Source organism: Athene noctua, chromosome 7 (genome assembly GCF_965140245.1).
Source record: "Athene noctua chromosome 7, bAthNoc1.hap1.1, whole genome shotgun sequence".
NCBI lineage: Eukaryota > Metazoa > Chordata > Aves > Strigiformes > Strigidae > Athene > Athene noctua.
Window position 1 is genome coordinate 37,808,692 of NC_134043.1, and position 14,972 is coordinate 37,823,663.

At 37.4% G+C, this 14,972-nt stretch overlaps 1 protein-coding gene across 1 annotated transcript in view; it reads right to left on the minus strand.

Annotated features, from left to right (window-relative positions):
• Window positions 1–14,972, minus strand: part of DNAH7 (dynein axonemal heavy chain 7) — a 116,454-nt gene that overhangs the window by 83,218 nt on the left and 18,264 nt on the right. The window contains exons 14-18 of the mRNA XM_074910712.1: window positions 13,372–13,596; window positions 11,831–11,977; window positions 10,544–11,229; window positions 7,965–8,151; window positions 3,111–3,304 (exon numbers count right to left, since the gene is read on the minus strand). Of these exons, the coding sequence (XP_074766813.1) occupies window positions 3,111–3,304; window positions 7,965–8,151; window positions 10,544–11,229; window positions 11,831–11,977; window positions 13,372–13,596 (1,439 nt within the window). The remainder of the gene's footprint in view (window positions 1–3,110; window positions 3,305–7,964; window positions 8,152–10,543; window positions 11,230–11,830; window positions 11,978–13,371; window positions 13,597–14,972) is intronic.

Below are 14,972 nucleotides of genomic sequence, written 5' to 3' on the forward strand. Positions count from 1 at the left end.
GCCTGGGGATGGATGAAGAGCCGACCGAGAGCTTATGGGTCAGGATTAAAGAGAAGGCAGGGACAGGAGATGCTATAGTAGGGGTCTGCTACAGGCCACCCAACTGAGGAGGTGAGGCCCTCTATAGACATAGGAGCAGCCTCACATTCACAAACCCTGGTCCTCATGAGGAACTTCAACCACCCTGCTATCTGGTTGAGGGACAACACTGCAGCACATAAGCAATCCAGGAGGTTCCTGGAATGCGTTGATGGTAACTTCCTTCTCCAAGTGATAGGGGAGCCACCGAGGAAAGGTGCTGTGCTGGACCTTGTTCTCACCAACAAGAAGGGGCTGGTGGGAAGTGTGAATCTCAAAGGCAGCCTGGGCTGCAGTGACCATGAAATGGTGGAGTTCAAGACCCTTAAGGTCACAAGGAGAGCGCACAGCAAGCTTGCTGCTCTGGACTTCAGGAGAGCAGACCTTGGCCTCTTCGGGGATCTGCTAGGCAGAGTAACATGGGATAAAGGCTGGAGGCAAGAGGGGACTCAGAAAGATGGTTGATATTCAAGGATCACCTCCTCCAAGCTCAGGAGCGATGCATCCCAACAAAGAGGAAGTCAGGAGGCCTGCAGGGATGAACAAGGAGCTTCTGGACAAGCTCACACATAAAAAAGAAGCCTACAGAGGGTGGAAGCAAGGACTGATAGCCTGGGAGGATGAAGTACATGGATGGACATGAAGTACAACAAAAAAAGCTTTTACAGATACATCAGTGATAAAAGGAAAATGAGAGAAAACGTGAGTCCTCTGCAGAAGGAAACAGGAGACTGGGTAACCCAGGATATGGAGAAGGCTGGGATACTCAATGACTGTTTTGTCTCAGTCTTCACTGCAAGAGCTTTAACCACACCATCCAAGATACAGAAGGTAAAGGCTGATATAAGGAAGAACGGCCTACTGCAGGAGAAGATCAGGTTCAAGACCATCTAAGAAACCTGAACGTGCACAAGTCCATGGGATTTGATGAGATGCACCCATGGGTCCTGGGAACTGGTGGATGAAGTGGCTAAGCCAATATCCATCATATTTGAGAAGTCATGGCAGTCCAGTGAAGTTCCCACTGACTGGAAAAGGGGAAACATAACCCCATTTCTAAAAAGGGAAATAAAGAGGACCCAGGGAACTACAGGCCAGTTAGTCTCACCCCTATGACCAGCAAGAACCTGGATAATGTGCTTAGGCACATGGAAAATAAAAAGGCAATTGGTGACTGCCAACATGGTTTCACTACAGGAAAATTATACCTGACAACATTGGTGGGCTTCTAACACAGGGTTACAGCAATGGTGGATAAGGGAAGAGCAACTGACATCATCTACCCGGACTTGTGCAAAGCTTCTGACACTGTCCCATACAACATCATTGTCTCTACATTGGAGAGACATGGCTTTGACAGATGAACCACTCAGTGGATAAGGAATTGCCTGGATGGTCACACTCAAAAGAGTTGAGGTCAATAGTTCAATGATGAAGTGAAGAGTGGTGACAAGTGCCATTCCTCAGGGGTTGGTGCTAGGACCAGTGCTGTTTAACACCTTTGTTGGTGACACGGACAGTGGGATCAAGTGCACTCTCAGCAAGTCTTGCTGACAACCCCAAGCCGTGTGGTGCGGTCGACACACTGGAGGGAAGGGATGTGCCATTCAGAGGGACCGGGACAGGCTGGAGAGGTGGGACCAGGCAAACCTCATGGAGTTCAACAAGGCCAAGGGCAAGGTCCTGCACATGGGTCGGGGCAATCCCAAGCACAGATACAGGCTGGACCACGAGTGGGCTGAGAGCTGCCCTGCGGAGAAGGACCTGGGGGTACTGGTGGATGGAAAACTGACTGTGAGCCAGCAATGTGTGCTCACAGCCCAGAAAGCCAACCGTGTGCTGGGCTGCACCAAGAGAAGTGTGGCCAGCAGGGCGAGGGAGGGGATTCTCCCCCTCTACTCTGCTCTTGTGAAACTCCCCCTGCAGTGCTGTGTCCAGCTCTGGGGGCGCCAACACAGGAAGGACATGGACCTGCTCGAGTGGGTCCAGAGGAGGCCACAAAGATGCTCAGGGGGCTGGAGCACCTCCCCTGTGAGGACAGGCTGAGAGAGCTGGAGGTGTTCAACCTAGAGAAAGGAAGGCTCTGGGGAGACTTTATAGTGGCCTTCCAGTGCTGAAAGGGGCTACAGGAACGGTGGGGAGGGACTCTGCATCAGGGGGTGTAGGGATAGGACAAGGGATAATGGTTTTAAATTGAAAGAGGGCAGATTTAGATCAGATATAAAGGAAGAAATTCTTCACTGTGAGGGTGGTGAGACTGGCACAGGTTGCCCAGAGCAGCTGTGGCTGCCCCCTCCCTGGCAGTGTTCAAGGCCAGGCATGACAGAGCGCTGAGCAAACCGGTCTAGTGGAAGCTGTCCCTGCCCATGGCAGGGGGGTGGGAACGGGATGGTCTTTAAGGTCCCAGTGATTTTTGCATGATCTTGCACTATATTCACTGCATGGTATCGTCAGTATATTGGGAAGCAAACCTTAGTTTCTCTGCTTATAGCAAAGGCTATATTGCTTAACAAGATCAGTTCTGCAGAAATCTTCATAGATTTAATTCCATTCAGTATGAGAAGGACTTATACTGAGCTGTACTTTTTGCAGTTTAATCCTGAATGAGGTTGGGGAATAGAAATACTAAAGAGAGTTAAAACATGGCAAAAAACTTATTAAATACTTTAATGAAGACTGCCCCTAAAAAGATAAAACTCAAGTCAGCAGTATATGGGCTCCATCTAACATTCATTTTCCTCCTGGGAAAAATCAGGTATGTTAATTTCACCATGAATTACTATATGGAGTTCTGATTCTTCTGAAAAGCAATGTATGGAAGGATTACAAGTTTAGAAAACAGAACTGAATTTAATTTCTCCCAATGAAAATTACTCTGCATTCACCTACGATAAAATCTAACCAGGAAGATACTTAATACCACCATAACTGTCAATGAGAAAAAAGAGAGTTCTGGGCTCAGAGAAACAATATAACAAGACTATCTGCATGCACTGTGAAGTCACAAATACATCTATTAAAATTTACCATACCGAGTAGGATCTTTGGTCTCCGAAAGAATCTCAAGGAGTTCATCATTAGATAAAAAAAAGAATCTGGGGAAAAACAGGCGCTTCTTCTCTAGGTATTCATTAAGTCCCTTTAGAATTAGCCCCAGAAATTCATTGCACTTCCTCAGTTTTTCTAACATCTTGTCTATTAATACTACTGTCAGCACATGTTTGTCCTGGAAAAGAAATTATTCCAGATAAAAATGTTAATGCCTTCTCAAGTAAATCACCACACAGCCTTGCAGGAAATCTTAAGCAAAGTGAATCTTTATTTCAAATTCTGCTTTACTCAAACCATGGTCAGGTTTACAATTTACTAACATTCTTCATTGCCAGGGTTCACTGGAAAAGTAGGTAGGCAGTTGGTATTAAAATAAATTTTTCAGAACATGAACTATTATATTTTTGAAAATAATTTTCAAAACAAGTTCAATTCAAACAGCAGAACTCTCATCATTCTGTTGGAGCAACATCAAGTTACACTGGCTATTCAGTTGGTTTGTAATTAAGCAACATGTATGATTAAAATATTTTGATGGATTTTTAAAAGCATACCTTTAAGACAACAATGCAGTCACACATTTTAAGTCATAATCACGTGAGTTCAGTGCAAAAAAAAAATCCTTCCATGTAAAATATATAAATATATAGACAAGATGATAAGTATTAAAATGGCAAAGCTGTACATGGGCAACACTGACACTTCAGTACTAACACTAACTAGTAATGTGATCTAAAAAAAGATATTCTCTCATCCTAATACATTTACTAGCTAAATATGTGTTTAAAGACTTTTGCTAGCAAAACCTGATAAGTTGCAGTTGCTTTAAGAATATAAAAAAAAAATCTTTTTATTTCTTTTTAGAATAGCACCCGAATAACATCAGTCAAGATACGCTATTGGATAAACACTGAGTTTCTTATATTTATACACTGTGTAGATGACAATATATATACTAAGACCTGTAGTGCTTTCCAAACTCTTTCTGGTGCTTTGTGAATTAAACTCTCAAATTAAATGCATCTAAATGCTTAGAAAAAGCTAATGCATAAAATGAAAGTTATCTCGATTAATAGAAATAGAAAAAAGATTTTGCAAAAGACCTAAAGTTAGCCAAGTTAAGAAGCTTTCAAGAAATACAGTTGTCCAAACATCAGGTTCTAGCATTTAATACGCCTTATATATTTATAACCTAGTCATCATTACTTTTTTTCATCTTTCTCACCAAATACAGGGTTTTGGGAGTAAAACACAACACACATCGAAAAGTAGGAAATTATGCAGATTTATGACTGAAGAAGTCAGATGAAGCAAATGCTTCTACTCGGTTCCAGTATGGCCTTGGGTTCATCTGTGACTGAATTTGTTCTAGTTCAGTTCTAGTTCAGGTCCATGCCAGTACATTAACTGACTTGTTAACTGTGAGCTGATTCAAACCCACTCATGTTGCAATACATAATGTTCTATAACGATAAACTGCTGTCAAGAAAATAGAAAGCGATTAATCCCAATCTCCTGATCCACTTTCCAACATCTGGGAACACTGCTTCTGCCAGAGCTTCTCCTTCACCACTTAAATCAGACTGCATTTCCCTGGAATTTGAATTTGGCCAGAAATGACCCCAGGTGAGATGGAAACAGAACTAAGTAGAAATGTTAGTTAACACTTAGGTCCCCTCTGCCCTTGCCCAGGGAGTCTGCACCTGTAAACACGCAGCATAGAATGAATATCCAAGATTAAAATTTAAAAAATAGTTATATCCAACAATAAGAAACACCAACAGATTGGTAGGAAGAATTTCAGGCTAGTCAGCCTCCTGGAGGCTTGTAAGAACTGCTGACCATAACAACAAGGAATACTCCAACAATGGACAACAGAAATCAAAGATGTACCCAGACTTTTTCCACTAGGAACAGTTTTGTCAGAGCCCATTACAAATATGGAAAGTTCCACTCAGAAAAGTCCCTGATAGAGTTTGCAGAACACCAGTCTCACAGAGCAGAAGCACGGGTGACAAGGGATAGATGAGGAGAGACAGACTAGACTGCTGTGCAAAGCCCAGAAGGTACAAAAGGTATTTGTAAGAAACAAACTCCTCACAAGGTGACAATGCAGATTTGAGCCAATAACCTGAATGCTGTTCAGCATCAGTTTGGAGAATTTAATAATAAATTATAAGTTCAGTTTCAGTTCAAAAACTCATAAAATTTTGAAATTATTTGCAATTTAGCATTCAGCTTTGGTGCAATTCCCTGCTCATGTTACATCTATACTTCTACTGAAAAAAAAACCCTATAATTTTATGTTTATCTAACTGAGCTTCACAGGGGTACACCTCCCTAATAGAATAATCATAGTGTTCCTTTGTGAAATACATTTACTTTGTCATTTGCCTCTTGCATCATACCAAACCAGAATTCAATAACTACATATACTTTTCATCTATACATAGACAATTAAGCTGTCAGCATACAAACATAGCTCATAATTGGTTTGATAAAACAGTTTTTAATGCACAAAAAACCACATCACATATATTGTCAACAGAAAGAGGGTTTGTTCCCTTTCTTAGCACATTTATGATCAGAAAAGAGAATAAGTACAACTGGGAAAGCAAAACAAAGCTGTGCTGCCAGTTTTATAAATGGGGTTCTTCCTGCTTGTTTTTACTTTCATATGAGAAAAAGTCAGGAAGAAAAGTAATTTATGCTTCAACATAGATTTCCTATTTACAGTTCTGCTAAGGCATGAAGAAAAAAGGGAATGCCATCATTCTCAGTCATTTAAAACGTGAGCATAACTTATTTTGTCAGTGATGCTGTCAGTGTCAGTTAGGGGAAAAAACTGTATCAAGAAACAGTATAAAACAAGCATATAAAAATAGTTTGAGTACCCTGTTAAAAGACCATCACCAACTCTAGTTTCTAAATATAATTTTTAACATATCACAAGTTACAGCCAGGGATTTTTTTTCCTTGGATCTTTTTTGTCTCTTTCTTTCTTTCTTCCACACAGACAGAAAAGCTTCCATATCCTAGATTTTTTTTTTTAGAATTTATGGGAAGTGGAAATGAAACCACTAAGTAATTTAACTCTCATTAATGTGTATTGCTTAAATTATATATTTAAAATAAAGGGAAAATATATGATTATTCCAATTTGTGATTAAAAGCCAAACAAATAAAGGAATTTTATAATACACAGCAATTTTATAATACAATGGCATATAAATGCAAAAAAGCACAAACAGACTCAAGTTAACTTTACACTTTAAGACAGGCCATTCATATAGACTGAGGAAGAATATTAATTTAAGCCATGAAACTGAAACATTGCATTTGTGGAAACAGAGTGCCATCTTCTGGAAAATAATGCCTACTTGTTTATCCAAAATCAATTTGAGATTGGTAAACTTCTATTCTGGCATTGAGCTTGGATCAACCTTTGGTCTAGTGGAAGGTGTCCCTGCCCATGGCAGGGGGGTTGGGACTAGATGATCTTTAAGGTCCCTTCCAACACAAACCATTCTATGATTCTATGATTAAGACCATACCTGCAACCTGAAAAGAGCTCAGATATAAAGCTTTTAGTCTAAGTGAAGATTTTAGGATCTGTCCTAATTACATAATGGAACTCAAAGTTCTGCAAGGGCGTGAGACAGATGAAAGCAAACTTCTAATTTTTTCCTTCAAATGGCAACCTTATGTCCCTACCATGGAAAACAGTGAATCTCATAAATCTTCTCAAGCCTGCTGAATAGCTTGCCAAGCCCACTTAAAAATGCAACATACTACTTGAAATGTCCTTGATATTAGGGAACTTTTTCAGAATGAATGCAGTTTTCTCTAATCATTATTAGAGTCACTAGGATTATATAATAGGATTACCAGAATTACTGGGTAAATGGTTATTCCCTGAGGAACAGAATTGTAGAGAATGCATTCAGACCACTGACCATGTAACTGCTGAAGAATCAGCTGTGACATTTTCAAACGTTACCTCTTCCATTACTAGTACCACCTCTTTGCTAGAACCTACTGCCCTCTCAGCAGAGTCAGCAGAAGAGATTGTAGGAGTGTTCCTCATACAGTTGGCTGGCAAATATAGCCAATCTAACCTGATCCAAGGCTGAGAACATCTAACAGCTGAAGCAAAGAGCATTCATATAATCTCATTAATTGATCCTGGTAACAGTGCTAACTTCCAGAAAGCATCAATAAGAAAGAGATTGGCAAGACTAACATTCTGAACTGCCAGACATGCAGTAATGGCACCTGGCAACTGCCTTATTACTGATTTATAGTAGATTATAATAGCACTTTTGAAACAAGTTAAATATCTAAACAGTTTAAAATTAAGGAGGCATCTCTACCATTCAATATTAAAAAAACAGAGTCAACTTCTCAGCAGTGACAGTTGGGCAACAAGGGGCAACAGGTACAAATCTTTGCTTGAGAGGTTCAGTTTGGATAGTAAAAAAAAAAAATTATTCACTAGGAAGGTATCACACCACTGAAGTCTCTGGAGGTAATCTGCAAGAAATCCCTGTCCTTGGAGATTTTTGAAATTTGGCTACACAATGCTGTGTCTGACCTGATGTAGTGTTGGGAAAAGTTCTGCTTTTAGCAAGAAGATTGACTAACTGAGCTCCAGTGGCCTCTCTCAGTCAATGCCTCTATGATTCTATCTGAAACAGTTCTGCAAAATAAATTTTAAAAGAATCTAAGAAAGGGGGCTAAGACGAAACAGAAAACAGATGACTGTGTTAGCAGAAACAAATTTTTTTTATACATACTACAAATTCACTCTGTATTCTTAGGACAGCAGTACTTACCTGAAAAAGTGATTTCATTAAGCCTTTCCATGTCTTAACCACAGTACTGAATCGTCTACTTTCCTCAGGCATCTGAGCCATGATGTCAGGAGAACTGAAAATTGGCTCCAAATAAAGCCAAGTAGCCTGAACCTTCAGCCATTCATCCAAGATCTCCTGCACCAACAACAGCTTTTCTTCCCATTCCCTAAAAAAAGCAGCATTAGTTCAAACACATTAATGGATGCTTCCAGTAAAATATTTCCAGCAGATTGTTAAAATCTTTTTGGCAATTTGCATATTCAGCAGCAAGGCCACAGGTATGTTGTAAGATTTCAGCAGATTATCATATTCATCTAGCCTGATTTCCTGCACACAAAGTCCACATTGATTTCTGCAGCTGGATCACCTGTAAGGTTGACTGTAGGATTTCATGAACTAGGTTAATCCAGTAAATAGACTAGTAGTATCAGTGAATAAATGTAGCACACACTTTAGCATGTAACAGTATCCATGGACAAATTCACTTCAATTGAGTATGTAATCAGGTTTCTGGCATATGCCAAAGCCCGGGCTACTATTTCTAATTGTTTGCTAAAATAGATAGGCTAAGATGGCAAAAGTAACCTAAACTACTAAACCAAAAATATGTAGACATTGTCCTAAAACAGACATTTGGTCTTAATTAAAAGATTTCAAGTAGTAAATAGTCCAATGGTTAAGTCACATTTTATTTCTGACTCCAAATTCCAGATGTGGATGTTGAACACATTTGTTTGATAGATTAAAGAGTTCTTCATTATTACTGCACACCAATATGGGTGCACAATATTATAATTCAATAGCTATTTAGTCTTTCTTTTGATAGGCAAAAATTCAAGATCCTTTAGTCTATCATTTTTTCTAAGTGTCCTCAATTTTTCTGCATTGTTGTAAAATTATTACCACCAACATTTGACACTTCTTACTGTCTCCCCAATACTGGACATCGTGATATTGCCATGGACATGTGGTATTATCAGTTCTCTAATGTCATCGGTATTCCTAATTCACTGAAATAATTTAGAAAAACATAATAAAATGTTACTTATCATCCTATAAAAAGTATATAAATTCTTCTTTCCTGTACAAAACTGGTATTTTTTACAACTCTCATACTACTGGACAGTACAGATAGAACTATCATTACAAGTGCATGCTGTTAAAATACATATTGTATATATGAACCACGGCAATAATTTTCTCAACAGAGCACTCATACATGGGCATCACTGAGCTCTGTAAAATGATACATGTGAAAACATACTTAACTTCCCCCTTCATTCATTCACCTGCCACAGATTCTAAACAGACAGCTTTGCTTGCATGTATCTTTTCCTCTACCTGAAGCCCCTCTTTCATCTCTTAGGTATTGGTACCTCATATCTGGTGATTTTGCTTCTACTAAGAGGTAGAGAAAAATGCAGCTTTCCAAGAGGAAAGTTAGGCAAGTCAGTTAATTCGCTTACACTAAAAATATACCAAAATTAAGACGAGAAAGTTGGAATAATCTGTGGCAGCAATCCAGAATTCTATGTGCTTTGTGGGGTTATTGAGAAAGCAACCATTGTGTTGAGAACCTAGTTCTCAAAGGCTAAAGTAATACTAACACCTTATATTACTACAAATGCTGTCAGTCACAAAAAAAACCCTGATGAAATTACCATGGTGTACTTACTCTTTTTAAATAGGCAAAACCTACCATTTTACATTCATAAGGAAGGAACTCTTATACTATAGTACAGAGGTAATTAGAGAATTAACACTTATTGGAATAAACATGTATGTATATGAACGTTTTCATATTTATCGAGGATGTGTTGAAAATATCATTTTTGCAGGTTAATGGGAGTGTGGAGGTACCTACATAGATAATTATAGTCACACTTTAAATGAAAGATTTTTGGTTTTCCACAATATGACTATGTTTGGGGGATTTAAGAAGCAAGTATTTCTTGAGGAAAGAGACAGAAAAGGATTAAAATCTATGCTCAAAGATGAAGTACAGAATTTTTAACATGCAATGCTATGTTTTAGAATTTAGTTTTCTGCATTAAGAAAAAAAAAACTTCTTTCATCACTTCCCTGAAATTTGTCTTGTTTTCATTTTCTTTATCTTCCTTATATAAGCCCTAACATTTTTAATTGTTGAAGAGCTTAAAAGATTCAGTAGCTTTATAATTTAGGTAGAAAGTTTAGACTATATTCTCTTAGACTACAAGCTTTCCATCTACACCTCAGATAAAATGTATCTGGTAAAACAAAGGTAATGTTAATATGATGCATCTGGTACCTTAAGTACAAGAGTGCGTTAGAAATGTTTAGCAACCTCTACAGTGCATTAGCACTTCCCATATCATTAATTAAAAGTAAAAAATAAGCTTAATGGGATTAAATAGCTGACATGGGACAAAAGCTTTAGCCCTTTAAAATGAGATTAATTCACTGCTTAGGGAGGATAAACAAAAGCATTTGAAGACCCTATGCTTTCGACTAAGCAGAAAAGGTTTCTTATTTGGTAACATTACTTGGTGACTTTCTATTGGAAAAAAAAAAATTACCTTATTCTCTTCTCATAATGTTTAATGAACGGAGATCCTCTCATAGTCTGAGTTTTGACAATGTGGTCATCCAATAACATCTGAATATCATCTACAGATGACAAAATATGGGTTCCTGTTTCTCTGTAGGCAAGAAGAGTGAACTCCATTTGATCCCATTCAGAAATCATTTTCATTAAAGCTTTCTCAAGTGAATGTTCTTTGCTAGCTGTTTCACTGATGGTCTCAAACTTTTCTAGGAATGGTTCAAGATGCAAGTTAATATATGACAAGACATCTGAGTCTTCAGAAGGACACAATGGTAAACCAGCAATTGTTGACATCTCTTCCCAGTGCCTTTCTTGCAAACCAGGATTGCAAATCACCTGGATTAGAGGAATGTGGCATCTGAATTCCTCTACTTTTGATTTAACCTGTCTTGTCATTGCTAATGCATTTGGTGAATTGTGGAGGGCTTTTTCTAGTTTATACAATTCGTGCCAGTAGTTTCCCACATCCATCTCTACTTTGTCTGGATTCACTTCTGTAAATGTTCCCTCTGTCCAGTCTCTGTGTTTCCTGTTGAATTCAACAGTCGTATCATAGAGACAAAGATATGGAGCAAGAGCATTCCGGATGTTTTTATACTGAGGGTACTGAGATACTGGCCATCCAAAGGACTCTTCTTCTGAATTTAACTGACCAATCTGTTGAGACATAAGTGAGGTCTGAAATACAAATCTGTCCATGATACCAGGTCCTTACCACAGGAATTGGGGAGATTTCCAGTGTGTTCAGCAAGCTTCAAATTAACTTTTGAGTTACTAAACCAGTCTATTATGTAAATGCTGCCATTGACTGTAGTTAAAGCAACCTTTAACAGTAACAGCTCAGCATTCATGCTAGTCAATAAAGGAATATAGTCAGAGGTTTAAAATGGTACCTGGGCATTCCTCTATAATTTCCATTACCATGGAGGCTTTAACAGATGGGAGGTAATAATGAGCATCAGGAATTGCACTTCGAAGAACATAAAAGCATAATTTCTATGCAAACCTACGTAAACTTAATCCAGTCTTTCACTATGCAAAGTGCTGCCATAATAACTCAAGACCACAGAGTAACAAATTACTGTGCTCAGTAAATTTGCAGTTTAAATTGCAAATCATGTAAAAATATCTCATAGCTGAATTAAGAATTACTTTGCCACATCTTAGTAACTGCATAACTAAGCAAACTGTTGATTCCAGCAACACAAATATTAAGATTTACAATTTATACTATTGGACTATAGACTATAATCTGTACCTTATCAGCAGCGAGATCGAGTTTTGTATTTAAGGCTTGAGCTTTCTTCAAATACCTGTTGACTTCCTGAATATCTCCAAATGAACTAAATTCTTCAACCTGCTTAGAGTAGCTTTTCAGTTCCTCTACAAATTGTTCACAGCGTATCTAATTAAACATCAAATAAGCATATACTCATTTAAAAAAAAAAACACAATAACTTTCTTTAAAAAGGAATAACTATTCTGATTTGCTATAATAGGACACTTTACACTTGCAGAAAATCTAAGACACCCAACATATTTGCACATTAGTATCTATTCCACCCAAATTACAGAATTTGTCCTGAATACTACTGTTACTTACAGTGACTTATTAGGCTGACAGATGTGACTTTGGGTTCTATGTCATAGGAAATCGTTGGACATAAAAATTTCTGCTTTCTGTGATGGACATACTTAGCAGGCTAATAATAGAAAGCTAAATTCAAATGCCTAGTATAGCTCAAATTAAAACAGAATAATAGCATTAATCAAATGGCAGACAAATCTAAACAGTTTCACAAGACAGGTGTGTCTTGTCTTAAAGCCTTACAGTTCAAGGATAGCTTTTCCCTCGTATATGTGACTCCATAACACATTTCACATTGAGTATCAGTAGTGGTCAATGTCTGAAACCAAGCAGCAAACCATACAAAGCAATAACATGTTTTAAGTCTATGTTGTATATTTATTTATAACACACTTACCAGCTACTTCTTTAAACATACTGCATAAACATAGAGACTCACTATCTCAAAATATGTATGGTCTAAGACAAAATGTGATCTAAGACAAAATGATGGAGACTAAGGAGCACAAGAAAACCAAAGCAGACAGCTATACAGGTAGCAACTGTAATGAATCAGCAGCCCAGTAATTAGCAATCCTTGCGGAGAGACCCTATCACTTAGATAACATAACAAACTGTACTGTAAAAGCCTAATATATATAATGAAAAATTCTAACAGATACAATACATGTAAAGTATGAGAGGTTAAAAAATAAAAACAAATAAGCCAAACCTGAATTAAGATGCAATTGTTACAAAACTACCTTATTTGACATTATCCTAGCAGCAAAATCACACTTACAAACTAATGCAGATTTTTTTTTTTTTTAATCCATCATAGAAATTTCATATATTGCCATTGACTCCAGAGGAACTGCTCATGTGCATAAAACAAGCCATATACATGTCTTTAAACCTTTCTACCTGAATTTTACTATTTCACATACAGACAACTTGCATCAATGTCTCTGGAAGTTCTGTAACCAAAGAGCTTTCCAAGTGCAAAATGTGAGATGTGACTTGTCTTGTACTACTTGTGGATACTTGAAAAATAAATGAGTGGAAATCAGGCAAAAATTATTTAATACCAAGAATAATATAAAACATCTACTTCAAACTCATTTTTTAAATATATGAGAAAATAAAAGAGGTTATTCAATCCATTATTTTATATCCTATATGCCATTCAAAATCAGTACCTCAAAGACTTGTAAAATATTGTCATTACAAACCTTAAGACCATCTTGAAATTGATCTGTTTTTTCTTTAATTATCTTCCTGTGCTCTTCAAAGATACTTGGCATTCGTGCATACCATTGAAAAACATTACTATTCAGTCGAATGTCTGCTGGTGAAAAGTTGACACATTCTATCAGGAAAGCAACACAATTTACAGCATCCACTAATTTCTGCTCCAATTCAAGCATGTCACATGTTTCCATTTTCTGAATACAGGCCTGGGGAATAGAAATTAAAAGGGAAGGTATTTTATTTCTAACTTAATGTTAAAATAATGCCTGAATTAGTTAACACCTAACTTTAAAAGCTTATTTTTTACAAGGAAAATTAAATAAAATTAGAAATGCATGATTTGAAAAGGTGTTTATATGGAGTGGCATGGTACTAGCCATTTTTACAGTATAGAACTTGTTTATACAACTACCTTACTCGCTATTTTATTGTATAAAACTCAAAAGAATGGGTGAAGCTGTATGCACAAATGTTTGGACTAATGAAAGCCAATCCAGACAGCCTGTTGTAAATGCTGCAGGTTTAGGAAAGAAATCGTGGTGCTACTGAAGAAAACTTAGTAAAATAACTATAAGAGAAAAGATATACTTCAGAAAGGGAAGGACTGGATGGCCCAATGTGAGATTAGGTCTTCCCCAGCAGTAAGAATATAAGGAATATAGACAGACACTGCGCTGCTCATTATGATTAAAATAAAAATTAAGCTGTTCTTTCAGATCTCAAGAGTTGGCAGTAAACTGTGTTGATACACGTAGCATTCCGTGTGGTACTCCCGACAAAACAGCAACACACCATAGTTTAAACAATAATCCATAACTAAGCACTCTGAAAGCAAAATGCTGTGTTAGTAAAAATGTTGGCCAATTGAGCAGATCAATATTATACCAGTATATGTAAATATTACTTGATATCCATCAATTGAAAAATTGGAAAAATTTAATATGATGACACAACGTGATATCACTGGAAACATTTTTAGGTAGAGATAAATTGTCCAGTAAAACTACACTTCTACTCTTTTAACAGCAGTTTCTATGCTTCAGAACATACTCATTGCTATGGATCCAAAGAATATGTGGCTATTAAAAGAATACCCCAAACAAAGACTAGTACATTTTTTCAGCAATGAGATGGAAAAACTATTAGAAGGGGTTTGATGCTGGTATAATAATACATGCTATCCATGACTACATGCAATTTGTTTATTCTCCAACAAAAAAATTACAGTGTAACATGTATGCATTTTAAAGGCACCATATTCTCTGCTGGCACACAGTTCAACTTCTAAACATTTTAGGTTTTACTTGAAAAAATTACTCCAGTTGTATCTTATGTTAAACTTCACTGTAACAAAAGTTCAACTCAGACCAAATTCAGCCAACCACTCAGGCACCCAATTTATTTTAAGCACACACCTATATTCCACACATTTAACACTGGGCACATACATCAGAACTTTGAGGAACAACAAGAGACAAAGACATGTTACATTTCAAGTGTAACTATAAATGCTTTGCTGAACTGGAGCCTAAACACATCAAAGAAACAGCAGGGTTTTGATTACAGAAGTGGTATTTGTGAG